The sequence below is a fragment of the Exserohilum turcica genome (genome assembly GCF_000359705.1).
Source record: "Exserohilum turcica Et28A unplaced genomic scaffold SETTUscaffold_4, whole genome shotgun sequence".
Classification (NCBI taxonomy): Eukaryota; Fungi; Ascomycota; class Dothideomycetes; order Pleosporales; family Pleosporaceae; genus Exserohilum; species Exserohilum turcicum.
This window is the reverse complement of record NW_007360247.1, coordinates 540159-564697: the sequence shown is the minus strand read 5'-3', so window position 1 is coordinate 564697 and position 24539 is coordinate 540159. Positions and strand designations below refer to the sequence as shown.

Sequence of the window (24539 nt, the reverse complement as noted above, 5' to 3'; positions counted from 1 at the left end):
CTGGCTTGTTACCATTGTTCTAGCTTGTACATCTGCTTTTACTGGATTGAGAAATGTACAGGTTAGGGAAAAACTCGGTATCTTTCAAATATTTGATGGTTGTCTATGTGGTACGCCAGCCCAGGTTGTTGCTGCATCACGGCGGATTCTATGCAACAACCTATTCTGGCTGGCTGACGTTTTTGACAGTCCAATCGAGAATATGGCCTGATACAAGGCTATATTGGAGGGCCTCTTCCAGAAGGCTGGATGACATAACGCAAGGGCCATGGTTCGTCTTGTATACTTAAACCCAGAACGCCCTCATACATTCCCAGCATCTGATTTGAGCCATGGCTTCATTAAACTTCTTATCTATCTCTATATCGTTTTGTCTTCTGGACAGGGGACATACCCTCTTATGTACTTCCTCTACAAAGATGACGCGGCATATACCTTGAGCACGCCATTGAATACTCGGCTGATATCGGGCTCTCCGAGTCACCCCACCCTGGAACAAGGCAATATCTCTCTCACCATTATGCCTTTTCTCTTACCTTCTTGGTTGCCTCGAAATTGAGCAATCTACCGAAACGGGTAGCGATCGAAGTGTCCGGTGAAGCCTCATTCTGCTTAGCGTCGCGGTGCCTGCATGACTTGTATCAGCCTCATCTACCACACGACTCCAACACTCCGGTGATGTGCTTGCCTTCTCTTCAGTAATCCATTTCGATACTTTAGTTGCTGCTATCACTGATATCTAAACTTTTTTTGACCGCTCTTCATGACAATCAGTACAGGAAGCGGTGTAACGACTGCATATGCATGCAAGCTGCGCAACCCATCACACGAGGCCTGGCTTGCATGAAACTGTTATCGTTTGAAGTCTTCAACATTTTCGACGAGCGGAAATTGAGATCATATGAATCTCTATTGGCAATCGCAGGCTTCTTAAGAGGCAAGAGCACGGGAGGATCTATTTGTCTGCCATGGTATCTTCAAGCTTGCTGAGAAACTCTAGGTTTGCCTGAGGACTATACTGACGACTGGAATCCTGAAGGATTGACTGTTTAACGGAAGCTCACGGGTAGCCTCGCCCCGCAAACTGAGCGCCTGTCGCCTTTTATGGAAACTTACCATCGTCCAATGAGTGCCCCGGATCGAAATCCCAGCTCATATGCTGGCGAACTCGAAGCTTGGCCTTCCAGCCAGAACCAAACTGAGATAGCGGGGTTAGAGACTGCACAGTCCTGCAGCATCACCACTTATTTAAGTTTTATCACAGCAGGCAATAGGTTGCTCTGATAAACTGTCCTTGGATACTACCATTACCCGCATACGCTTTGCTGGGAATCATCTCCCGAGCAAGTAAGCCTCATTCCTAGCCAACGATCAGCTCTCCAAACATGGGATGAGTCGGCATCCACAAAGTCTGCTTCATTTCATGGCATAAAAACCGGGCTAGAAAGCAGAGCCTCGAGTCGAGATCACTGCATATTTTTGGTAGCACCGCGTATGCTAGCGGAAAGTTTGGGCTTTGAGAAAATGAGGCGAACCTACCGTTTCCAATCGCTGTCGGTCTTGTGTATCACCAACGATGCGTCTGTTGTTACCCCTGTTTGATCGAGTAATCACTCAGCCCTCACGGTAGGTTTCTACTTATATCATGCCTCTCAGCCCAATTCTGAGGGTGGTGGCGAAGGCAGCGCCACGTGAAATGCCCCTTGGTGCGGGACCATAGCAAAAGAAAAGTGACCGGTCTACCCGACCACGTAGTTACAGCTGAGTTTATCTGACGTGGTTGAACCGCAGCACGTCAGACCAATAACCACCCAGCTGGTGCTTTTTCCCTGCTCATGTGCTTCAATGGCTGTAGTACGCATAAGGCTATGAAGCCTCTCAGGAAGCAGGCTTCACATTGGTCACTAGATTGCCTTGGCTTAGGCAGGCGACAAGCTCATTTCCAAGTATTTAATCGGGGAAGTGGAAGCCACGTCCTCTGCTGCCTCAAAATTCTTTTCTAGCATACAGACACCAAGAATTTGATCCCAAGCCGTCTGGAAACTTTCTATCGTTCATATATACCAAAGCTACGCCATCAGGCCCTTTTCGATTCATGGATGAGGATCTAGTCCTCGTCGATAGGGGTCCTTCGATGAACATAATCTCATCGCTCATAGAGCCCCCCTCGCCCGAGCCGCCATCTCCTGACACGAAAACCCCCGAGTCTTCTTCTGAAGATGATCAGGTTATCGAATCAAGCCATGGACACCACCGTGCACCTGGGAAATATGTCCAATTTCCCATAGCTTCAGGCATGGGAATGAGCCCAGTCTCAACGACAAGTGTTTTGAGCATCGACACTCCTGGCTTCATGCACTTGTGTTATGGCGCAGAAGTGAGGCGGGATGATCCATACCTAGGCAGCTGTGGTCCAAAAGCAAAGAAAGGGTTAAAGGAGGACGATGCCAACACAGAACTTTGTGGAAAAGAACATGATCCTATGAAGAAAAGTCACCCTGAAATGACAGTAAGCAAAGGAACCGCTATTCGATGTGCCAGGCGCCTGAGTTCCACGAATTTCCATCTTCCACCCCCTCCACCTGTAAGTTGAGCATATATTGGATGATGTTAAGCACTCAACTAAGTACTCTGCAGCCTCCACCGCCTATGGGGTTTCAGACCTCTTTCCCCCCTTTCTCTTCTCCACCAGTACGTCTCCGTATCTTTCTTTTGCTGTTTCCAACTGACTATTTCAAGCCACCGCCGCCTCCGCCTCCACCTCCACCACCTCCACCGCCGCCGCCACCACCGCCTCCCTCGCAAATGGAGTCTCCTTTTTTCCCCATAACCGAGGTTGTTACCGCACACCAACTCATAACTACGCACACGTCAAACGACTACAACGATGTGGAAAGTCGTTTTATTAGGATCATTCCGTTCCGACGCAACATTATTCGCATGCGACACCCAGCCCACGCGGTCGACTTCAAAGAGTATGAGTGGCTTCTACGATTCTGCAACACAGAGGTGTGGTACGAGAAGCCAGGCAGGACGCAATTGAGGAAAATGAGGATCCCCGAAATGGTGCAGTGCACTGAAGAAAGAATCAGCCCGATGCCGCAAGCCATGCCGATCAGCCTCGAGACCCCCAAAGTATGGGCATCGGCTGCTCTTACTACACCCGTGGACGAAGCTGTGCGCCAGGCAATGGTTCCAATGGGCAGCGCAAGCCTGCACTTTGCTCGTCAGCAAATGAAAGCGCTCAAGAGCACATCGCTGGTCTACTGCGTGGTGATTACAACCTACCACACCGAAGGCATCATGTACCAAGGAACGCAACACGGTGGACGCCAGATCTACAAACTAATCAAGTGCGGGAGCCGTGAGGCGGCTATCATGGAAGCCTTCCATGCAGCTGGCATGAACGGCTGGAACGTCGCTTTCTCGTGCGTGATGAGGCTTGGCGAGGATTTCGAAGAAAGATGTGGGAAGGCGAAGCAAATCGAGCGGCTCTGGGAGCTGGGGCTGGAGGAGCATGCTGGAGACGAAATTCGCGTCTTCTACTAGCGCAATTGCAAAACAACTAAAAGAATTAAAAAAAACAGGGGAGGGGGGAACAAACGTTTGATCTGGGGATTTCGAAACGACACTTCTTTTTCCTTTTTCTTTTTCTCGTCGTGGATTCGATGGCATGTCGGCAAATGCTGCTCTTCTTTTGCAGTCCTCGAGTGCACGGCACTGCACTTTGGACTCAAGAGTGACGCGTGATATGTTGAAGCAAAGTCAGACAGACTGTTGTGAAACGTATCAAGCGCATGCAGAATCAGCACTGTTGGCGTGCAGCTACACGTCGCCAATAGCTGTGGTCCACGACATTGTTGCTCGTCTTGGGCATCTACCCCTCTCCGCTCCTTGTATGGGTCATGTTCTCTTCACTCTTCTCTTTGGGTTTGTACTGCCAACGGTGTTCATGGCGTGGATGGCGTTTATTTTTTATAGGCGTTTGGGTTGGGTATACGTAGAATGAAGCAAGGATTTGGACACTGAACTGGTATGATGTGTATTATCCGTCAAAAAATGGTGGCATGAGTGGGTGGCACAGATCAAGGATAGAGAATGAAGCGCATTACTATGACGTTGATTACTTGTAGCACTTTTCTTCACGACCACTACACCAATATCAGATATCTTCATCTCATCTGTTTCCAAGATGGAACTCATCTACCTCTAGCAACATCGACTACGCACAAGTTGCAGCAACATTCCCAATGAGGTTAAAGCAATTTGACCTGCCAATCAACTCTGAACACCTCGTTTTCCTCCCCAAGTTATGCACATGTAGGCTCAATAATACAGCGTTCCTACTGTGTGGCAGCAGAAGCCTCACAGCTTCTTCTTGGTCACTGGCACCAAACCTTTGTGTTGCTTTGCAATAATTCGATCCAACCTCGCATAGCAATCAAGCATCATGAAGACGCATACTTCGTATTAGCTCACACATGGCTGCTCACCCCCATCAACCTCAGACTTACCGAGAGCCAGATATGCGCCGTACATGCCACCCAAACCCTGCACACCCCTCTGTGCAGGAGTCAGCTCCTCCCAACTCAGCATTTCAGCCATGCACGTCAGAGTCGTTAGCACTGTTTCTAGCGAGTAGACCAGCATCACCAGAGGGACGCGTGGGTCATCGCGAAGCAGAGCGGGAATCATCCAGAGCGACACAGGAAGGTGGTAGACTAGCTCAAGGAAGGTATAGACAGAAAACCAAACTGGCGTCTTGTAGAAGAAACGGTCGCCGTATGTTTCAATGTACCAGTCCCGCAGAGAGGACATCCAGAGAGGCTTAATTTGGACGGGATAGAAGCCCGATAGATCGAATGCTGGATTGGGCGTCAGCGAGCGAATTCTCATGTCCTGCTGAATAATTGCAAGTCAATCTTTTATTATCCCCGATAATCGTTATTCTAGAAAAGCCTTCATCTTGAAAAACGCCCAATGTCGTCGTAGCGTGGAATACTCGGATGATGTGCTAACCAGGGATTGGTGTAGAAGCAGCAGAGTAAAAGCCACCGGGACGCTGGCGGCAGCCATGACGTTTCAGGAAAACAATATAGCGATACACTTTTCATAGTAGGCTGGCAGGGAATGCTGCAGGCGCACGTGGAGAATCCTATATAGGCTTTTTGAGAGGCGCAAAATGTGGAGGGCTTACAGAGCATAACCAGCACGTGTGTGACGAAGAAACCAAGGTACACAAAGTCCGCCTTCCGCTGGAATATGGAGACGGCCATGTTTATTTTTAGGATTCACCGTGTTTGGATATAGATGGGTGCTAAGGCGTCGGTATTGTGGGCAAACGTGTCGTGTAGGAGTTGTGTCTGCAGGAGCAACGGCGCGTGGGAAACGCGTGGGGCGCGCGTGGGCTCGTTTTTTTTCCCCGTGGGCCTCCGCCCGCCACCACCCGACCGCCCAGACTACTCCCGTATGTAAGACGACACCGCATGAAGCCTTGTATGCTACGATATTGATAATTTCCTTCGCAAGCAGACACATCCCCGGTTATGTTTCTTCCTTCATCTCTGGCACGCCGTGCCAGTGACTCGGGCAACCCGGCTCAATTTCAGACGTTTGCCTTTGCTAAGACAGACCGCTCGTATTACTTTCCCATGTCCAAGGGCAGCAAAGGCCAGAAGCAGATCCGCTTGTTGGTGCTCGATGGGGCATGACCTTGCACCGTCATTTCCACGAGTTACAGCAATTTGTGGGCTCCCGCCGCTCATCACATGTCCAGTTTCCCCGGACGAGGGGGGGGGGAAATGCCACCGACTCCAACACGCTGCTGTTTAGCCATCGCCAGGCCACGCCCATGTCCCGCGTCGAAGAATAGACCACGGCCACGCGTTCCCACGGTCGGAGGTTGCTGGCGCGAGCCTCGTGAATGCAGCCAGTCTATTGGATTTACCGTGAGGCGCCCTCAACGCCCTCCTCGGACGTGGTCTCATTCGGCTGAGTCGTCACAGCATGCCAGCAATTTAGCCTAAAAAGCATCTGGAATAGGCTTTGGGCGCTGACCCGAGCGCAAAACCCCGACATAAGTGGCGGACATAGCACACCCTACCCCGGGTGGCGGAGGCTTACATTGTCCCTCTATCCAATTACTGCCCGGCCAGCGCTCGTCTGGCTCCAGTCAAGCGGCGGCCAGTATGCAGCCGAAGAGGCGTTTAGCCTTGGTATGCTTGAAGGGTTAAACAGCATCTACCGGTAATGGCCCACCGATCATCTGGGTAGCCTTGGTGCACCAATGTTTCTCCACACTGCCGTGATCCTATGCCAGGATCTTGGATGATATGTGCTGAGGTGCCCAGCTTCTCCACACCGTACATAAAGTCGACGTCTCCAGGCCTGGGGGGATAAGATTTCCCGTAACCTGGGGTAATTCTCAGACATCCTCCTTTGCAGCCCTCTCGTCAATTCCCGACGCATTTCCCCCATACCCAACACCATCATGGCTGGTGGAGGCGGTGCTGCGGCCGGCTTCGATGTCGCGCTCCAAAGGCGTCAGGCCCTCATGGGCGCGAGTGGACCTGCAGCCCTCGTCAAGAACGGAAAGGTCTTCCTGATTGCCATGTTTGCCTGTCTTGGTGGCGTCCTCTACGGATACAACCAGGGAATGTTTAGTGGAATTCTTCAGATGCCTTCATTTGGAAAACGTATGTTATCATCCCCCTGGCTGTCTACTTGCGCTGACACCGAGCAGAGACCGATGGCTACGTCAACAACGCAACAAAGAAGGGATGGCTCACTGCCATCTTGGAACTCGGTGCCTGGTTTGGAGCCATCATGTCTGGTTTCGTTGCTGAGGCCGCCTCGCGAAAGTACGGCATTTTGATGTCCACGGCAGTCTTCATTGTCGGCGTCGTCATCCAAATAACTGCAATTGCTGGTGGTCATCAAGAAATTTTGGCCGGTCGCTTCATCACGTCAGTCTGCAACGAGCCTATGGAATTCAACAATCATACTAACAGCCCACAGTGGTATTGGTGTCGGTGCCCTTTCCACCATCGTCCCCATGTACAACAGTGAATGCGCCCCTCCGTAAGTTCTCTGTTGCTGCTAAGATCAAATCAAAACAATAAACTGACTCCGAATAGTGAGGTCCGTGGTGCTCTCGTCGCACTTCAGCAACTCGCTATTACCTTTGGCATCATGGTCAGTTTCTGGATCAACTACGGAACAAACTACATTGGCGGCACCACGGTCGAAACCCAGTCCAACGCAGCCTGGCTGGTGCCCATTTGCATCCAGCTTGTCCCAGCATTTGTCCTGCTCATCGGTATGATCTGGATGCCCTTTTCGCCGCGTTGGTTGATGCACCACGACCGGGAAGACGAGGCCCGCCAAAACCTCGCCTCTCTCCGTAATCTTCCCACGGACCACGAGCTGATCGAACTCGAGTTCCTCGAGATCAAGGCTCAGTCCATGTTTGAGAAGCGCACCGTTGCCGAGTCGTTCCCCCACCTCACCGAGCAAACTACCATGAACATCTTCAAGCTGCAGTTTGTGGCCATTGCATCGCTGTTCAAGACCAAGGCCATGTTCAAGCGCGTCGTCGTTGCCACCGTTACCATGTTCTTCCAACAGTGGACTGGTATTAACGCTGTGAGTACCCACTTTCAACAGCATATTCTACAAAACACGGACTAATCAATCTCAGATTCTCTACTACGCACCAACGATCTTCAAGCAGATTGGACTGACCGGAAACACCATGTCCCTGCTTGCCACTGGTGTCGTCGGAATTGTCATGTTTATTGCCAGTGAGTTGTTCTGTTTCCAAGACAGTATTGCAGAACTGACACCTCGCCAGCAATCCCAGCCGTTTTGTACATTGACAAGCTCGGCCGCAAGCCCGTTCTCTCCATGGGCGCCCTCGGCATGGCCTTCTCGCACTTTGTCATTGCCATCATTCTCGCCAAGAACATCAACCAATTCGAGTCCCACAAGGCCGCCGGATGGGCCGCCGTCGTCATGGTCTGGCTATTCGTCATCCACTTTGGATACTCCTGGGGTCCTTGCGCCTGGATTCTGATTGCCGGTAAGTTTTTTCTTCAGCACCACAGCCAGCACAGCTACAAGATACTAACGCGCGATTCCCAGAAATCTGGCCCCTGTCTACACGTCCCTACGGTACCGCGCTCGGCGGCTCCTCCAACTGGATGAACAACTTCATCATTGGACAAATCACGCCCGATCTCCTCGAAAACATTACATACGGCACTTACATCCTCTTTGGCCTCATCACCACGCTCGGCGCGGCCTTTATCTGGTTCCTCGTCCCGGAGACCAAGCGCCTGACTCTTGAGGAGATGGACACTATTTTCGGCAGCGAGGGTGCCGCCCTCAGGGACCAGGAGCGCATGGAGGAAATCAACAGAGAGCTCGGTCTGACCGGCCTTGCAGGCGACGCCTCATCGGGCGTCGAGCACGACACAAAAGTTGTAAGCACGGAGAAGGATGTTGTCTAAATCAATCCGTGTATGTGATAGCCGTGTTGGAGAAAGCCCAAACAGAGAGCTTTCACCCTTTCTGCTTTCACAGCCTGGGGAACTCTTGTGTTTTTCCAACGCGGACTTAGCCCGGAAAGAAAGAAAGAAAGAAAGACGAAGAAGGAAAGTAAGGGGCAGCAGAGTAATAAGCAAAATTGAGCTTGTTTCTTAAGCATCCCTTTTCTTCCTCATCTTCACACTTCTACTCCTCTCTCCGCCAATCTTTATTAATCAAATGTTTTACATGTTCCCTGTACATAATGAAAAATGGCCACAAAATGAACAAACGATACACACGTCAACCAAATACCTATACCTATATACGTGTGCGTGTTGAACCAAGAATCCAAACTACATCCTACGAAATCTTCAATCATCTATATATGCCTCTCCATACATACATACCCTTGCTTATATGCAACAACAACACGCCGCGATATGGTAAGTACGACACGGACACGAACCCGAGTCCATGGTTTTGTAAATCTCCCTTTTTCCAACTTCCCTTTGCCCGCTCTCGCTTGCTCTCCTTGCCCCTCTTACCCTTACTTACATACTCCCCCCTTGCTAGCCCCTTCTTATCCTCGCTCATTCACTCCGCGGAGCCCACATACAATACACGATACAACGCGATACACATCCATATCTCTAACGCACGTGCACGTGTATCTTTACAATCGAACTACATATATACATATATACTTACAGATAAGTAGCCAGGCAGCCGTGCAAGTGTGCAAGTGTAAGTCTACGTACACGTGTGTGCGTGAGAAAAAAGAAGAAGAAAAAAAAAAGGAAAAATCAGGATCCAGATCTAGCACTAGCCTTTCTTTACACCAACTCCTACACCTCCACCTACACCTACACCTACAGTTTCAGTTTCAGTTACGGTGACTTAGTATACGCCTACTTAGTCGGATGGAGGCCCGACTAGCGGCTAGTGGTGGTGGCGCGCCCGAAGGATTCAAGTTTGTGGTTGTCAGCAGCATCGGGCGTCAGGCATTGTCATGTGGACTAGTGCTAGTTACGAGGAGGGAAGGTGGGGTTGGCACGCGATGGATGCATGCATGCATGCATATACGCAGTGTACATGTAGTGGTGTAGCTGGGTGTGGTATGCTGGTGTTGGTGTGGTGTGATGAGATCCTGCGCTGTGTTGTTAGATGCATTGATGCGTCTTGGTGGTTTTGTGTTGCATGTATGTATCTATGTATGGATATGCGTATAGGTAGGTAGGTACCTATGTAGGTGAGTGGTTTCTCAGCCCCCCCTCTTACAGCTAGATGCAGTCTCAATACCACTATTTCAAGATCAGATTACTCGGTTTGAAATGTCGCTTGTGTGGAGGAGGACTTTCTTTTCTGTTCTGTCCTGCTATGGTTTGGTTTGATTTGATCTGATTTGATTGGTTTAAGCAACCCGTGAGATACGGATCATGTATATGTTTGTATGTGGAAGTCATCTTGGATCCTTGGTCATGAAGAGAATTTCACAATGAAAAATGCTTTGTTTTTCTGCCTGTTTGTTATGGATTTTGCTTATGATGAACTCACCAGGTCTCGCTTTGGTACTCAAATGCATAGTTCAAACGCTCCTTTATACATCGCACTACACATACAACCCTCATGTCAATTGTATTTCTCTTCACAGCCCCAACGTAGCCATTAAGCTCTTGCTAAATCCCTCTTGATCCACTCCCCTTCCAATCAGCACCAGCTTTCCCTCCTTACTACCATCTCCTGCCTTATCATCCAACTCATTGGTGTCGTAGATACTGCGTACACCCTGTGTTAGAAGGATCTTGCCGTCTTGGACCGGCACGCGGCCCTTCAAGCGGTGAACCTCAAATGGCTGGTGCGGCGTGTCGTTTGGCAATGTTTCTTCCCACAGGACTGTGCGAAGAAATAGATCGTATTTGTCGACTTGGGCGCGGGACAAAGCTGGAAAGGTGATTGTCGATGTAGTAATGGTGGGGTCAAGATGGCTATGTCCTTTGCTTGCGAATTTGAGATCGGCGTCGGATACTTCGTCGTACGCATTTAGATCAAGAACCAGTCCTTCGAGCTTCGGGACTTGGCTTTTGGTGGTTGTTTTGATGCGGGCTAGGCCGTTGATGGAGCGCACGCGCTCAGTTACTTTTTCGAGTTCTTCCGGCGTTACAAGGTCGGTTTTGTTGATGATGACGACATCGGCGTGGCTAATCTGGAGATGAGCGGTCGTGAGTAGTGGCCCGTGTTCGTCGTGCGCAGCCTTCTTTCGTTCCTGGATGTTTTCTTCGTCGCCTAAACCTTCGTCCAAGCTCTTCAGTACGTTCTTGGCGTCAACGAGCGTCACAATGCCGTCGAGGTAGATGGTGCTGCCGAGTCCGTCGTCGAGCCAGAACATGGGTGCAATGTTGCCGGGATCTGCAAGGCCTGTGGTCTCAAGGAGGATGTAGTCGAAAAGACCGGATTGCTCCATGAGGTTTTCAATGGCGGCTACGCCAACATCCTTGACAGAGCAGCAGATGCAGCCGTTTGCCAGTGGAACAAATGGCGCCGGCTGGGCGGACGTGGAATTTGCATCGGAGACTGTTAGTTGCTTCTCGATGTCAATTGCTATTTTTGTTAGGCTAAATATAAAAGTCCAAGTGCAACGACTTACAGTCCCCAAACTCGTTAAGGATAACAGCAATTCTCTTTCCATGCTGTTCGGTGAGAATGTAGTTGAGCAGAGTCGTCTTTCCCGCGCCGAGATATCCAGTGACTATCGTAATTGGCACCTTCTTCTGAGGGTCCTCGTCTGCAGTACCCACCAGGGTTGGGACTTCATCTTCTTGGCCTGGCTGAACGAGACTAGGTACCTCGTCATCCGAGGCATCAGCACTCATGGTGAAAAGGCTATAGTGAGCAAGTGGTGAGGGGTTCGAGCAAAACTGCGGGGGACTCGGAACTAAGGATCTGGAGCCACGTCAGGATAAGTCCCATTCCGATTCCTGACGCGCCAGAAGCGCACACGCTGGGGCATAGAAATTACTAGACAAGATATCATCAAAAGTGGAATGCAGGTCATGGGAAGGCAAAGGAATTTGCAAATGATGGAAACAGCGCAGTGTGGCAGGGGTGCTAGCTAAGCGGGTCGGTCTTACCAAGCAGTCAAGGCCAATGTCTAGGCATTGATGGGCATGTGGCCCAAGGTACCGGCGGATGATTTCGAGTGTGCAGAGAGCACACAATGACGTCGTGCAGAGGGGGAGAGTCATGGAGCCAGAAGATGGGCCGCAAGACGACTAGCGCCGTCGCGTACCGAGGCGACATCCCTGCAACTGCCCTGCCCTGCCCTGCGTCGGCGGCCAGCGCCAGACGCCCCGAAGGTCAACAACACCGTTACTCCCCCGCCCCAGGGTTGACCTGCATCTAGTGCGAAGTCAGTTTCCAATTGCCCTTGAGCGCTTCAGATACGACGACTACTATGACGTCGCCCGCTTCACCTCGTCTGCCCAGCCCACCGCCCATTCCCGAGGACCAGCTGTCGCCCATCTCGGCGTCGCCAGAGCAGCAGAAGCTCTTCAGCAATCTTGACCATGCTGCCGAGCGGAGGATACGGCCGGGCACCAAGGCGGCCGACATGGCAGAGGGCCCTCCGCTGGTAGATCTCTCAGAGGTGCGCATGATAGTTCTCAAGTGGCGGCGGCGGCGGCGGCGCCTGGCTAACGCTGAGCCAGATTGATTCAGCTTTCCAGCTCACCGAGCACCTCAAGGCCCTACACAACTTCCTCACGCATCCGATAGGGGCTAATGGCACCATCCCGGTCGACCGAGACATGGCCCTCAAGATCGCGCAGGCGCCCGAGAATGTGGACAGGACGCTGTGGCTCTACGAACTGTGTCGCTTCCTCATACAAAAAGTAAACTCAATTATCACCGCCCTCTTCTCGGACAGCCCGCCGTGCTCGTCCATGACGTGCCCAGAGATGCGTGCCTCGGAATGGCAGTATCTATGCGCAGTCCACGATCCACCAAAGTCATGTTGCGCCATAGACTATTGCTGCCACACGCTCGATTGGGCCGCCAACACGCTCACATCGCCCAAGCACTTTCCGTCACGGCTGGCACTGGGCACTGATCAGTCCACACAGCACTCGCAGACGCGCCAAATCACCAACATCTTCCGCCGTGTATACAGGATATTTGCACACGCATGGTACTCACACCGGGACGTTTTCTGGCACGTCGAGGGCCGCACGGGGCTATATATATTCTACAAGACAGTGTGTGATGTCTATGGCTTGGTGCCAGAAGACAACTACACGATCCCTCCAGAAGCGGAGGGCATCGATCTCAATTCCGAATCCAAGCCACCGGCTCCACTTCAAATCCTGAAGCGAGAGGCTTCGGAATCGGGGGCCCAAGGCTTGGACAGCACATTGGCAGGGGCCATGTCGGAGCATTCACTTTCAACAGCAGGCACAACGAAGCGACATAGGCACTCGCCATCGGTAGGTGCGACGGTTGTGCAGACAGTGGTAGAAGAGAACGAAGACGAAGAAGACCACCCAGACTTGAACGCGCGCCCTGTGACACAAATCTTTGAGCCACCATCAGAGGGCGGAACTCAAGAGGGCGATGGCGATGGCGATGATGATGACGACGACGACGAGGATGAAGACGAGGACAGTGACGGAGATGTTACTACAATCGAAGATCCCGACGAAGACGACAACAAGGGCGATGCCAAGACTGCTGAGACGGCAGCACCAGAGAGCAAGGAAGCCAATGGCGAAAAGCAAAGCACTGGCGATGCCAAGGACGCAGAGCCTGTACCCAAAGACGAGGACAAAGCTACTGATGGGAGCAGTGCAGAGACGGACAGTGCCAAGACTGAGGCAGCCGAGGGCTCAGAGGCGGTTGCTGACAAGACGTCTCCAGAAGAAGCCAAAGCCGCGGAAGATGGGGGCAAAGCCGCAGCTCAGGCGGAGCCAGCAGGAGAAACGGAGAATGCCGCAAAGGCGACGGAGAAGGATGTTGAGGCCACTTCACAAGCGGCAGAATAGGAGCTTGTCGATTGTGTCGTCGAGGAGCGGGGCTATTACCATGTATTATTTTCTTTTTAGGCCAGGAAGTAGGGACTTGGCAAGGCCGATGCGAGAGCCTCTTGTCGTAGTGTCCATGTTATGATGTATAATGTATACTGTACAACGATAGCAGGCGTGGCGTGTGTGTGTGTGTGTGTGTGTGTGGCCCCAGGCGAGTGTGGTTGACGTCAAGCGTTTGTACTACTTGCGAGCAGTGACGACGGGATTGGTGTTTGATGGCACATGATGGGCGGGGAGGCTTGCATGTTGGTGGTGATGACGCTTCTGCTTGTTGCTGGCAGCAACCCAACCCCCTCTTCCGACATTCTGCGGGCGGCGTGTTGTAGCTGCCGCGGGGCGCTTGATCTCGAGCGGCGAAAAGGCAAGAAAAAAAATGGACGGACATGACGGACATTGCAGGAGGCGGAAGTTGTGCGCGTGAAACGTAGAGGATCCCCCAAAAGCAATGCACTTGGTCGTTGTGGAATGCCGTGTGTACTTGAGGCTGGAGCCGCTAGGCCGTTGAGGAGGGGGCAGCCAATGTTGGGGCGCCGCATTGACAGTTGATGTATTGAAAAGTTGGGTCTGCTCGTGCTCTGCTCGTTTCTTCTTGCACACCATCTGATGTCACACATGGAGCAGGCATGTTGTGAGTAGCATCGTGATGGTGGCGCGCCCCGCTGCCCCCCAGCTACCTCGGTAGGCTTGGGCCGGGGTGGAGGGGGGAGGGGGGGGGGGGAAGGGTGGGAAGAGCATTTCAAAAAAACAAATAAACTTTATCATTTTTTTTTGCCCTCTCCCTTGATGGGGGGCCATGCGCGCGATAGATTGCTTGTTGGGAGATTTTCCAAATGGGCAGCGCGACAAGTCGGGCAGGCAGATAGCATTGCGAGGATTTTTGGCGCGGTCGCTGAGCTCCGACTGCCGTGCCTGCACCTGCACCTGCACGGTGGTGACGGTCGGGCCGCGCCTTATTGGCAGGAGCCGATAGTTATACGCAGGCCGCTGTAGGGGACTAGGCTAGACGTGCGCGTGTGCGTGTTGCAGGTGGCAGGTTTGCTGACAATCCTGGGGTAGGGGGGGGGGCGCCTTCGAGGCCGCCGGGTCGTGACTAGTGGTGGGCGACAGGCCGAGCGGCGCACACTAGGACTTGGGTAAAATGCCGGCGAATGGGAGGCGCGGAATTTGTGGCGCGCTTGCGACGATGAGGTGTGGAAATTAGTCGTTCTTTGGGCGGTGCGGGTGCGCGAGAGCGAGAGCGAGCGTCCATTTGTGGGAGTGTTTTGGATGGGCAGGCTCGGTGTATGTAGACAGAGATTACAAGGACCGGGGGGAATGAGCTTTGACATGCAGCCATGTGGTTCGAGCGCGTGCGAACATGTAATAGGCGTCGCGATAAGTAGGGCTGCTGCGTGCGTGAGAGAGATGGTAATGGAATGAGAGGATAATGCGCACCAGGCCAGCCGTGGGCGGAGAACGCGTTCGAGTGCTTCTGGGCACGTGCAGCAGCTCATGCCTTATGCGAGCGCTCCTGCAGCCCTGTGCATAGATGTACATACACGGCCGCGCAGAGGGACGGCACGCGGGCGAGGTTGGCGGGCGCTGTGGTAGCCAGGGGGGACATGTGGCGGCTCGGGAACAGCAGAGGCAGCGGGTTGTGGGAATAATAGTAATATGTAGTAGTGGTGGTGGTGGTGGTGGTGGCAGCGGTACAAGTATGCCTGGTAGATAGTACTAGTATGTAGATAGACGGGCAGCAGTCGAAGCGCAGCGGCGGCGGGCGGCGGGCGGCGCCCCCACGCACGAGGCAGCCAATCCCGCGCGTCAAAGGCGGCGAGGGGGGGCCTGGCAGCTTCTCCACATTCCACATTCTGCTGCTCGCACTAGCGTTGGCGCTAGTGCTAGCAGTAGTAGCGGCTGCAGGGCGTGGTAGAGAGCCTCTTGTTCGAGTCTTGCCGGTGGCCCTGTCGCATCCATGGCCTTGTCACGCTTGTTTGTCTTTCCTTGCCGTGCATCAGGGTGAGGGTGCGCCGCCGACTGAGCGACGGAATGGATGAATGAATTAATTGAACGGATTGATTGCATGCCTGCCTGCCTGCTGCCTGCTTGCTGCCGACGCCGGGGTCCGCCTCTCGCTCTCGCTCTCGCTCTCACGCTCACGCTCGCTCACCCACACTCTCACCCACACTCTGTTTCTTTCTTTCTTTCTGCCCCCCTCCCTCTGCCTCTCACGGACGCCCTCTCCCCCCCCTCCCCTCACATCCCCCTCGCCCGCTCGCTCCCCCCAAGCCAGCCTGCAGCTACCCCTCACCTCTTCCTTCAGCCAGCGCCTTTGGGGCAGGCCGCTTGGAGATATTACCCACTGTGCCACGCCAGGCGGCCGTCTTATCGCGGCTACTGCGCTTTCCTCGCGTGAGCAACTCCCGGCTCAACACTGCAAGCCCCGGCTGCTGGTGGCCGCCCGCCCGCCCGTGGTCACCAGCCCAGCCCAGTCGCGTGCAGTCCAGTCCAGTCCAGTCCCGTCCAGTCGAGTCGAGTCGAGTCGAGCAAGCGGCAAAGGAGCTTACATACTGCGCCCGTCATTCTCCCCATCCCATCGCCCACCCCAAGTCCACCCACCGCCCGCGCCCGTCTTGCTCCCACTCCCACTCCCACTCCCACTCCCACACGCCCACACGCCCACGACTTGTTGCTCTTCCCCACGCTCTCCAGGGTTCTCTCCACCTCCACCTCCACGGCCACGCCCGCCGCCGCCCACTACCGCCCTCTGCCCTCTGCCCTCTGCCCTCGCTTCTCGCCCCCCGCACCCACTCGATTCCCTCTAACCCTGCCTGCAAGTCATCGCCCAGGGTACCCGTGATTTACACCGACCTGCGCCCCTCGGCGGCTCCCCAGTACTAGTCCACGCGCTCGCTGCTGCAACCACAGCGCCCGTCCAGAGCTGCCGCGACACCACGCCGTCGGACTAGTTCCTGATCGACTTGACACACACACGCTGCTCGTCTACCAGAAGTCCTCACCCAGTCGTTTTTTTCTTGGTGCACCCGTAGCAGCGTCATTTCCCAAAGCAGCATGCACGCCCTTCGCCCAGCGCCCCCTCTCGACTAACATCAACCACAACATCACTGGGCCCCAGCTGCACACGCCGCCAGTCGTCCCGCCACCAGGCTACACAACCACGCCCACCTATCTATCCACCCTGCGACACCCGGCATTGATTCTGACCCACCCGCACTGGCTATGACGGCGCAAATCCTCTCCATGCATGCTGCGCACGCGTCGGATTTGAGAAAGATCCAGACGCAGTTTGGAGACAAAATGGACAGCGCCCATGGTGCTGCAAGTGAGCCCCCGACGCCTGCATCTCCAGAAAGCGCCGAGAACCGCGGCCGCCGACGCGACAGGGACGACGACGGCGACACGGGCGACGGTGAAGGCGATGGCCACGGCTCCTCGAGAAAGAGGAGGCGAAGCAGAAAGGGCCTCGACAAGAAGTTTGAGTGCCCCCACGAGGGCTGCGGCAAGAGCTATTCACGGGCTGAGCATTTGTACCGCCACCAGTTGAACCGTGAGTTGAACCATCCGTGGCAACCCTTCGACTGGCGACACACCTAGCATACTTGACGATGAAACTTGACTCGTCCTGAAAGAGCCATGATGCTAATGCTATGCGCAGACAACCCCAAACAAATATACCATTGTGACTTCCCCGACTGCCACCGGTCCTTCGTCCGACAAGATCTCTGCGCGCGCCACAAAGAAAGGCACACGGCCCGAGGATCCCAGCTGCTGCGCAAAGATACCTTCAACATGCACAATCTGAATCCAATCGTAACAGCGGCGCTAGGTGGAAAGAGTGCACCGCCTCCCAAGGCCCTTGGCATCAAGAGCCAGGCACCACCCCACGGCATGCAGTCCCCGGCTTCGACTTCAACACTAAGCAGGCAGGACTCGATGCAAAGAACTGGCAGCGACGAGACCTATCGAAGCAGCTCTGACACTAAGCCGTATGATATGCAGGCCCAAAATTCTGGAAACTTTGCACCCCCACCCCATCCGGCCACTATGGGCAGCTACAGTGGAGGCCGGACGCCCCTCCACAACTCCCCACACGTGGGTAATGGAAGCTTCACACGGCCCGAGCTGCGCGCGCAGACATCCAACATCAGTTCCTACAGCTCGACATCACCCTTCAATTCGGCCGTGACGCCGTCGCCCTACACTCCCTCAGCCTCGTCGACCAACTACCAAAACAACGCAAGTGCGTATCAATCACAACAGAGTTTCCCCGCGTTCTCATCCTTACCTCCACCAGAATACCCACAATCAACGGGCACTCCGTCCCGAGATCACGACAACCAGTACTACAATGGCTCGTTCGGACATGTGCCAATGAACGGCGTCGAGGCTACGGGCCAAATGGACAACCGGATGCAAGGTGTTTCGGATGCCATCATGGACCAGAACCCTGCCTACGCCATCCCAATGTTTGGCGGTGCTGGATATAGCCGCTCACCCTTTGCCATGGCCGACGACTTTGCTGCTTGGCTGTTCAACGACAACCAGTTTGGTCCAAGAGGCGGATCCCCCATGGATTATCCTGGCGGAGTCAATCCAGTAGCCGGTGCGTCTTCCCAAATCGGACTCCAAGCACCATATTTTAACTATGACCCCTCAGTCGCGGGCTACCTCAACAACCCCGCACCGCCAGCTCACCCCATGGCTGTCCACAGTATCCTAGACACGACCCTACCAGAGGCTGCATTGTCGGAAGAGAAGCGCAAGGATCTCCTTGATCTAATCCACATGCGGTTCAACGAAACTGACCACACACCAGTCAAGAAGCAGAAAGAGGACATCATGGAGGGAGACAAGGACGATAGTCGCCACGTCCTGAGCCTGCACATGATGCAGACTTACATCAGCTCATACTGGGTTCACTTCCACCCTCAGCTTCCCATACTGCACAAGCCGACGTTCAACGCAAGCACCTGCCCTGAGCTTTTGCTGCTTGCCATCATGTGCCTTGGAGCGTCTTGTCTGGAGAAGAACTATGGCCAGGAAACCACACAAGCTTGCGCTGAGCTAGCCAACTTCCTGGCCTGGCACTTGCGCTGGGAAATGTTCATGGATGCCGACTTTCGCCCACCCGCCAAACTTTGGATCTTCCAGGGCCTACTCCTACTCGAGAGCTTTGAGAAGATGTACTCGACGCGCCCCTTGCACGAGAGAGCGCACATCCACCATGCCACAACTCTGACGCTGATGAGGCGAGGGAGCTCGTTGATTGGACGGTCGGCCATGGACTCGCCTCCGAGCGTCAAAGATGGAAAGAGTAACGGTTATGGAGTAGCAAACACGCCTGATGAGTGGTGGAACCATTGGATCACCAATGAGGCTACCAGGAGAGCTGCGTTTGGGGCCTTCGTCATGGACAGCATCCACGCTACCATGTTTGGTCACAGCGCCGTCATGGTCGCTCACGAGATGCGTCTACCTCTGCCTTGTGACGAAGCTTTGTGGTCTGCAACGAGCAGCTCCGAGGTGGGTCGCGTCGAGCAAACGCTAACTTCGAACGGCATTAAGCCAATGTCGTTCCTGGATGGTCTCAAGAAGACCCTGAACGGACAGACGGTGCGCACAAACTCCTTTGGGCGCACCATTCTCATGGCAGGCTTGTTGAGCGTGTCGTGGCACATGAATCAGCGGGACTTGCAGGTCAGTTCTCTCGGCGTGACTACAGCCCTAGGTGGGCGTGACAAGTGGCGGGGCTCCCTCACTCGAGCATTTGATTTCTGGAAGCAGGATTTCGACAACTCACTGAACCGAAACGACGAGCGGCCCTCGTCCAACACCTACGGGTATTCTCAGTCCATCGACGATGACATTGTCTTTGAATCACGGACCGTCCTTCACCACCTAGCGCACATGGCTATGCACGTCGACATTGTGGATTGCCAAATCTACGCCGGAGCTCCCAGGCTACTCGGTAGATCTATTACTCCGCAAGACTACAACGGCGCCCAACGCCGGATGAAGGACGTATGGGCCCCCACCGCTCGGGCCCGAGACGCTACTTTCTACGCCCTGCGCTTCCTCTCCAATGTCATGGTGGCCGGGGAGCACAGTCTAAACACCAACACAGCGTCTACTGCTGGCTTTTCTTACTCTGCACGTGACGATTACCTTCTCAACCGGCCGTGGGTGCTCTACTTTGCCACGCTGATTGTCTGGTCATACGGCTTCGCACTTGACGGCCCTGTCAAGGAGCCATATCAGCTTCCGACGTATGAAGACAAGGTCAAAGACATGGTGCTCTATCTCAACCGCGTTGGAGGGGTAAGGTCGCCTGAAGACCTAAGCAAGGTTACCAGCCGTAATGCGTGCTTGGGGCTGCTCATCATCATGAGGGACATGTTCAAAAAGACAAGATGGGAGTTGCTGCACGAGGCAAGCAACTTGTTGGCAAAGTGCATTGAGATGCTCATTCCGGGTTCAACTGTCTTGTGAGCAATATTGTATGGGGCGACGGTTTTCTTCTTGCCGCGGTGGCGCTACAACATCCAATCTGGCCGACCGATGTTTGGGCCCGGCCAGTATCTTTCGTTATGAGGTTACGGCATTCGATGTGTACTGCTCTTCTCGGACTGTCATTTCCGATATGATTGCATTCTAGCGAGGAGTGTTTGTTCTAGTCTCTTTATGTATATTCACAAGTGGCTACTTGGACGGTGATATATGGGCGGGTTCTGCTGCGCTGCTTGCTTTATACCCCGGGCTGTGTGTGCAAAGGCGGCATAAAATGTTCCCTTACCTTGATGTGTCTGTGGTAGTAAAAAAAAAGTTAATTTAAGTGTTGTGGTGAAGAGAGTGCGTATGTTGCCTTTGGCGACTGATGAAATGTGGTGCCCGCTTGTGTCCATGCACGTGAGAGCGCGGCAACGCGTTGTACGGGGCTTTCGCGTCACCGGGTGCACGCCACCATCCCGCCCTCAAAGTCAAGACAGAGAGCAAAATACGTCTACACGGTCTGAGCAAAGAAGCAGAATTCGACAAGGCACATTTCGCGCGCACTTGAAAAAGCACCCTCCTTGCGCGATTGCGTCATCGATCGCTGAAGATAGTTCACCCGTGCTGTTCGCCTGCCGGAACACAACAATGCGCTGAATATGCCACGACTAAAGGCCGCGACTGTTTCTGATCAGACGAACCGGAAGCGAAAGCGAAAGACTCACGACGATGGCGAGACCCCAGTTCCTGAAGGCGCAGAGCCTGACGATGTGCTCGAAGCCACGACTACTACAACCGTACCCACGAAGACGCACGACGGGGGAAAGAAGCCGCGGCGCATTTCAAAGAAAAACGGCACCGATAAACCGACTCTTGCGCGACAAAGCTCTTTCACAGTCGTCGAAACCTCGATACCGTGGCCAGACCACTTTACAAAGCTAGCTCAAGTACATCGCGCATTGAACCTGGTGTATACATTTCTGTGCACGCGCAAGCACCTGGCGACGACGCTTGACAATCTAAAAAGCACAGTCGAGGGGAACATACAAAGAGAGCTGCTGGTTGAGGATGTGGCTCAGATCACGGCATTGATCCCAAAGGCGATCAACTTTGCATATGTGGACGAAGCGATGCTCCAGATCAACTTGATGGGCTCGGAAGACAACCTACACGGAAGACGCACAACAGACTTTGCTATACTCGAGCCCGAACCAGAACGAGGCGAACACAAGGAGGTGTTGCTGTTCGAGTTCATCGACGGCGATTTGAAGCGCCAGGTCCAGCATAAGAAGACAGGAGAGCCTACCAAGGCCACGACCAAGCTGCGGAATGAAGACCTCAAGATGCCGGTGTTCAGTCAGAAGCAGATGATGAACTTGATTGAAAAGAGGAACGCCAAGTTTACTTCGGCGATTAATGCTTTCTTGAACCAGTGCGCCGAAGAGAGTGTCGATGCGGTTGAAAAGATCAAGGAGGTGTCACGGGCTTTTATTCCGATGCCGGCTGAGAGTAGGGCGTCAACTCCTGGTCCAGAGAAATCATTACTTCCGTCCTCGATACCTACAGAACGCAAGCCTATCCCGGAAATCCTGAACGAAATCAAGACGCTTGACTGGTATACTGGCCAAATTGTACCAGATGGCCATCGTGTCTTTGATCCTCAGGAACCTGTGTATGGTGATCTCAACTTTGCCATGTCGCAGAATCTCGTCAACGCTCTTTACAATACGAAGAACATTACCCAGTTGTACGCGCACCAGGCGGAAGCAATCAACAATCTCTACGATGGCCACAATGTGATTGTGTCTACATCGACGAGCTCTGGTAAGTCGCTAATCTATCAAATACCGGTGCTGCATCAGCTAGAGCAAGAGCCGAATACCAGAGCCATGTACATTTTTCCTACTAAGGCACTGGCTCAAGATCAGAGGAAAAGCATGAAGGAGCTTCTGCGGTTCATGCCTGGATTTGAGGATGTTCTGGTCGAGACTTTCGATGGCGATACGCCAATGGGTGACCGTAACTATATCCGCGATGAAGGGCGCATCATTTTTACAAATCCCGACATGCTGCACATCAGCATTCTACCGCAAGAAGATTCATGGCGCACGTTTCTGCAAAATCTCCGGTTTGTGGTGGTGGACGAGCTGCATGTATACAACGGGCTGTTTGGGGCACATATGGCATTCATCATGCGCCGCCTGCGAAGGATATGTGCGGCTGTGGGAAACCGCCACGTCAAGTTCATCTCGTGCTCGGCTACGGTTGCAAATCCAGAAGAGCATATGAAGACCATCTTCGGAGTCGAACAAGTCAAGTTGACGGATTTTGATGGATCGCCTTCTGGTCGCAAAGAGTTTGTTTGCTGGAACACGCCGTTCAAAGACCCCGGAGACCCTACCTCTGGGCGCGGGGACTGCATGGCCGAGACGGCAAAGCTGTTCTGTCAGCTCATGCTAAGAGGAGTCAGGACCATTGCATTCTGTCGTGTACGAAAACAGTGCGAGGCGTTACTGGCAGCTGTCAAGACGGAACTGACGAACCTGGAAAGACCCGAAGTCATCCCGCGGGTCATGTCGTATCGAGGTGGATATACGCCACAAGACAGGCGAGAGATTGAACGGGAGATGTTTGACGGAAAGCTCTGTGGCATCGTGGCTACGAGTGCGCTCGAGCTCGGTGTGGATATCGGATCTTTGGATGCAGTTGTTACCGTGGGCTTCCCATACACGATTGCCAATCTTCGCCAGCAGAGCGGACGTGCTGGCCGAAGAAACAAGGACTCTCTATCAGTGTTGGTTGGCGACTGCTTTCCTACCGATCAATACTACATGTCCAACCCAGACGAAATCTTCACGAAACCAAACTGCGCACTGCAGGTCGATCTGGAGAACATGCTTGTTGTGGAAGGCCATGTTCAATGCGCCGCCCACGAGATGCCGATCAACGTGGAAGCTGATATGGACTATTTTGGCCCTCTGCTTCCCAAGATTGCCCGCGAGCGCATGCGCCGTGACGACGAAGGCTTCTACCACGTCAATCCGCGCTTCCTTCCCCAGCCCTCTCGCACGGTGGCGATCCGTGATACAGAAGAGGATCACTTTGCCATAATCGACACGACAAATGGCAAAAACACTGTTCTTGAAGAGCTGGAGGCCAGCAGGGCTTTCTTTACGCTGTATGAAGGTGGTATTTTCTTACACCAAGGCAACACGTATCTGGTCAAGGAGTTCTCCCCCGAGCGGATGCTTGCAAAGGTCGAGCACGTCAAGGTGGATTGGACAACGCAGCAGCGTGACTACACGGACATTGACCCTGTTGAGACTGAAGCCATACGCCGGATCCCTGGGTCACGGTCAAAAGCTTTCTACGGACCGATCAAGATTCAGCAGGTTGTGTACGGCTTCTTCAAGCTCGACAAAAGACGGCGGATATTGGATGCCGTGCAAGTTGATAACCCGCCCATTGTCCTCTTCAGCAAGGGGATGTGGCTCGACGTGCCCAAGTCGGCCATGGATATTCTCAGGTCACGGCGGCTCAACATTGCAGCCGGCATTCATGCTGCAGAGCACGCAGTTCTGTGTCTGATGCCCAATTTTGTCATTTCGATGCCGGGCGACGTGCGGACAGAATGCAAAGTACCTGAAAAGGAGTTTTTGCAAAAGGAATCGACGAGGAAGCGGCCAGCGCGGCTTACCTTTTACGATGCAAAGGGGGGCGCAAGTGGTTCTGGGATCAGCACTAAAGCGTTTGAGTTTGTGGACACGCTGCTTCACCAGGCGTGCCAGAGGCTGACTACCTGTCACTGTCTGGAGGGGTGCAATGAATGCTGCAATGACGATGCGTGCAAGCAGTCGAACCAAGTCATGTCCAAGGCGGGTGCCATGGTCATCATCATGTGTCTGCTGGGCAAGGAAAGACAAATCGACGTCGACGCGCTGCCCTGGGGCGAGGAGGATGTAGAGCAGGGCTTCGACACGGTGGTCGAGGCAGCGGGGGTAAGGATGGCAGAGGGCAGGGTCAGGGATGGTGGGACGTTGCCTGGGGAGGGCGACGATGAGAAGATGGTGAGGGCGAAGCTTGTCGATGGCGTGTGGATCAAGGAGGAAGAAGACGACGAGGATCATTTCAGCAGGAGCATACACATGTACCGGGGAGAGCGGACGTTTATTGGGGTGCACCGATAGACATGACGGCGTAACCAGATGGTGTTGTCACGCTTACACAAGTCTCTAAGGTGGTCTAGTACACCGCTGGTTGCTGCGACGACGACGCTGTTCCCTTGGCGGGCTTGATGTTGCGCTCGACGCACCGCGCGGCCCACGCTCAGACTGCATCAAACAGCCCCTTCAACACCAACTCGAAGCCTCACACCGCCCTATACACGAACCAGCCTTTGGTCCTTTTTTTGCTAAACAGCCCTCACAACCCCTCTTGCACCCGCAC

General features: G+C 53.6%; 8 protein-coding genes across 8 annotated transcripts; 6 read left to right on the top strand and 2 right to left on the bottom strand.

The window, feature by feature from the left end:
• Positions 1 to 752: 752 nt before the first annotated feature.
• Positions 753 to 1310, top strand: SETTUDRAFT_164239 (uncharacterized protein). Its single transcript, XM_008030117.1, has one exon. It carries the CDS (start codon positions 805 to 807, stop codon positions 988 to 990), a length of 186 nt encoding a protein of 61 aa, XP_008028308.1. The 5' UTR covers positions 753 to 804; the 3' UTR covers positions 991 to 1310.
• Positions 1311 to 2095: 785 nt separating this feature from the next.
• Positions 2096 to 3549, top strand: SETTUDRAFT_155178 (uncharacterized protein; the record flags this gene model as incomplete). The annotated part of the gene is made up of 3 exons (XM_008030116.1): positions 2096 to 2584; positions 2638 to 2691; positions 2740 to 3549. 3 exons carry the CDS (start codon positions 2096 to 2098, stop codon positions 3547 to 3549), a joined length of 1353 nt encoding a protein of 450 aa, XP_008028307.1.
• Positions 3550 to 4256: 707 nt separating this feature from the next.
• Positions 4257 to 5303, bottom strand: SETTUDRAFT_164237 (uncharacterized protein). Its single transcript, XM_008030115.1, has 3 exons — positions 5198 to 5303; positions 4515 to 4865; positions 4257 to 4460 (listed from the first exon to the last, which is right to left on the bottom strand). Exons 1-3 carry the CDS (start codon positions 5274 to 5276, stop codon positions 4366 to 4368), a joined length of 525 nt encoding a protein of 174 aa, XP_008028306.1. The 5' UTR covers positions 5277 to 5303; the 3' UTR covers positions 4257 to 4365.
• Positions 5304 to 6490: 1187 nt separating this feature from the next.
• On the top strand, positions 6491 to 8820 carry SETTUDRAFT_138458 (uncharacterized protein; the record flags this gene model as incomplete). Its single annotated transcript, XM_008030114.1, has 7 exons — positions 6491 to 6695; positions 6743 to 6965; positions 7018 to 7080; positions 7137 to 7644; positions 7700 to 7802; positions 7853 to 8080; positions 8143 to 8820. The coding sequence occupies 7 exons, from the start codon at positions 6491 to 6493 to the stop codon at positions 8508 to 8510; spliced, it is 1698 nt and encodes a 565-aa protein (XP_008028305.1). The 3' UTR covers positions 8511 to 8820.
• A 1314-nt stretch (positions 8821 to 10134) lies between these two features.
• Positions 10135 to 11399, bottom strand: SETTUDRAFT_172445 (uncharacterized protein; the record flags this gene model as incomplete). Its single annotated transcript, XM_008030113.1, has 2 exons — positions 10135 to 11127; positions 11174 to 11399. 2 exons carry the CDS (start codon positions 11397 to 11399, stop codon positions 10175 to 10177), a joined length of 1179 nt encoding a protein of 392 aa, XP_008028304.1. The 3' UTR covers positions 10135 to 10174.
• A 513-nt stretch (positions 11400 to 11912) lies between these two features.
• Positions 11913 to 13677, top strand: SETTUDRAFT_118656 (uncharacterized protein). Its single transcript, XM_008030112.1, has 2 exons — positions 11913 to 12172; positions 12234 to 13677. Exons 1-2 carry the CDS (start codon positions 11981 to 11983, stop codon positions 13560 to 13562), a joined length of 1521 nt encoding a protein of 506 aa, XP_008028303.1. The 5' UTR covers positions 11913 to 11980; the 3' UTR covers positions 13563 to 13677.
• A 3159-nt stretch (positions 13678 to 16836) lies between these two features.
• SETTUDRAFT_164235 (uncharacterized protein) lies at positions 16837 to 20362 on the top strand. The gene is made up of 3 exons (XM_008030111.1): positions 16837 to 17151; positions 17260 to 17844; positions 17899 to 20362. The coding sequence occupies exons 1-3, from the start codon at positions 16845 to 16847 to the stop codon at positions 20091 to 20093; spliced, it is 3087 nt and encodes a 1028-aa protein (XP_008028302.1). The 5' UTR covers positions 16837 to 16844; the 3' UTR covers positions 20094 to 20362.
• Positions 20363 to 20752: 390 nt separating this feature from the next.
• On the top strand, positions 20753 to 24280 carry SETTUDRAFT_32840 (uncharacterized protein; the record flags this gene model as incomplete). Its single annotated transcript, XM_008029881.1, has 1 exon — positions 20753 to 24280. One exon carries the CDS (start codon positions 20753 to 20755, stop codon positions 24278 to 24280), a length of 3528 nt encoding a protein of 1175 aa, XP_008028072.1.
• Positions 24281 to 24539: the final 259 nt, after the last annotated feature.

What these genes read in the sequence shown, in the direction of transcription:
- SETTUDRAFT_164239 (XM_008030117.1), top strand. Translation starts at nt 805, where the DNA reads ATGCAAGCTGCGCAACCCATCACACGAGGCCTGGCTTGCATGAAACTG.
- SETTUDRAFT_164237 (XM_008030115.1), bottom strand. Translation starts at nt 5,276, where the DNA reads ATGGCCGTCTCCATATTCCAGCGGAAGGCGGACTTTGTGTACCTTGGT. An exon ending in ACACGTGCTGGTTATGCTCT is followed by an intron (nt 4,866 to 5,197) that starts GTAAGCCCTCCA and finishes CGCCCAATCCAG; the next exon opens with CATTCGATCTATCGGGCTTC. An exon ending in CGGCGCATATCTGGCTCTCG is followed by an intron (nt 4,461 to 4,514) that starts GTAAGTCTGAGG and finishes AATACGAAGTAT; the next exon opens with GCGTCTTCATGATGCTTGAT.
- SETTUDRAFT_118656 (XM_008030112.1), top strand. Translation starts at nt 11,981, where the DNA reads ATGACGTCGCCCGCTTCACCTCGTCTGCCCAGCCCACCGCCCATTCCC. An exon ending in CGCTGGTAGATCTCTCAGAG is followed by an intron (nt 12,173 to 12,233) that starts GTGCGCATGATA and finishes ACGCTGAGCCAG; the next exon opens with ATTGATTCAGCTTTCCAGCT.
- SETTUDRAFT_164235 (XM_008030111.1), top strand. Translation starts at nt 16,845, where the DNA reads ATGCATGCTGCGCACGCGTCGGATTTGAGAAAGATCCAGACGCAGTTT. An exon ending in GTACCGCCACCAGTTGAACC is followed by an intron (nt 17,152 to 17,259) that starts GTGAGTTGAACC and finishes TGCTATGCGCAG; the next exon opens with ACAACCCCAAACAAATATAC. An exon ending in CAACTACCAAAACAACGCAA is followed by an intron (nt 17,845 to 17,898) that starts GTGCGTATCAAT and finishes TACCTCCACCAG; the next exon opens with AATACCCACAATCAACGGGC.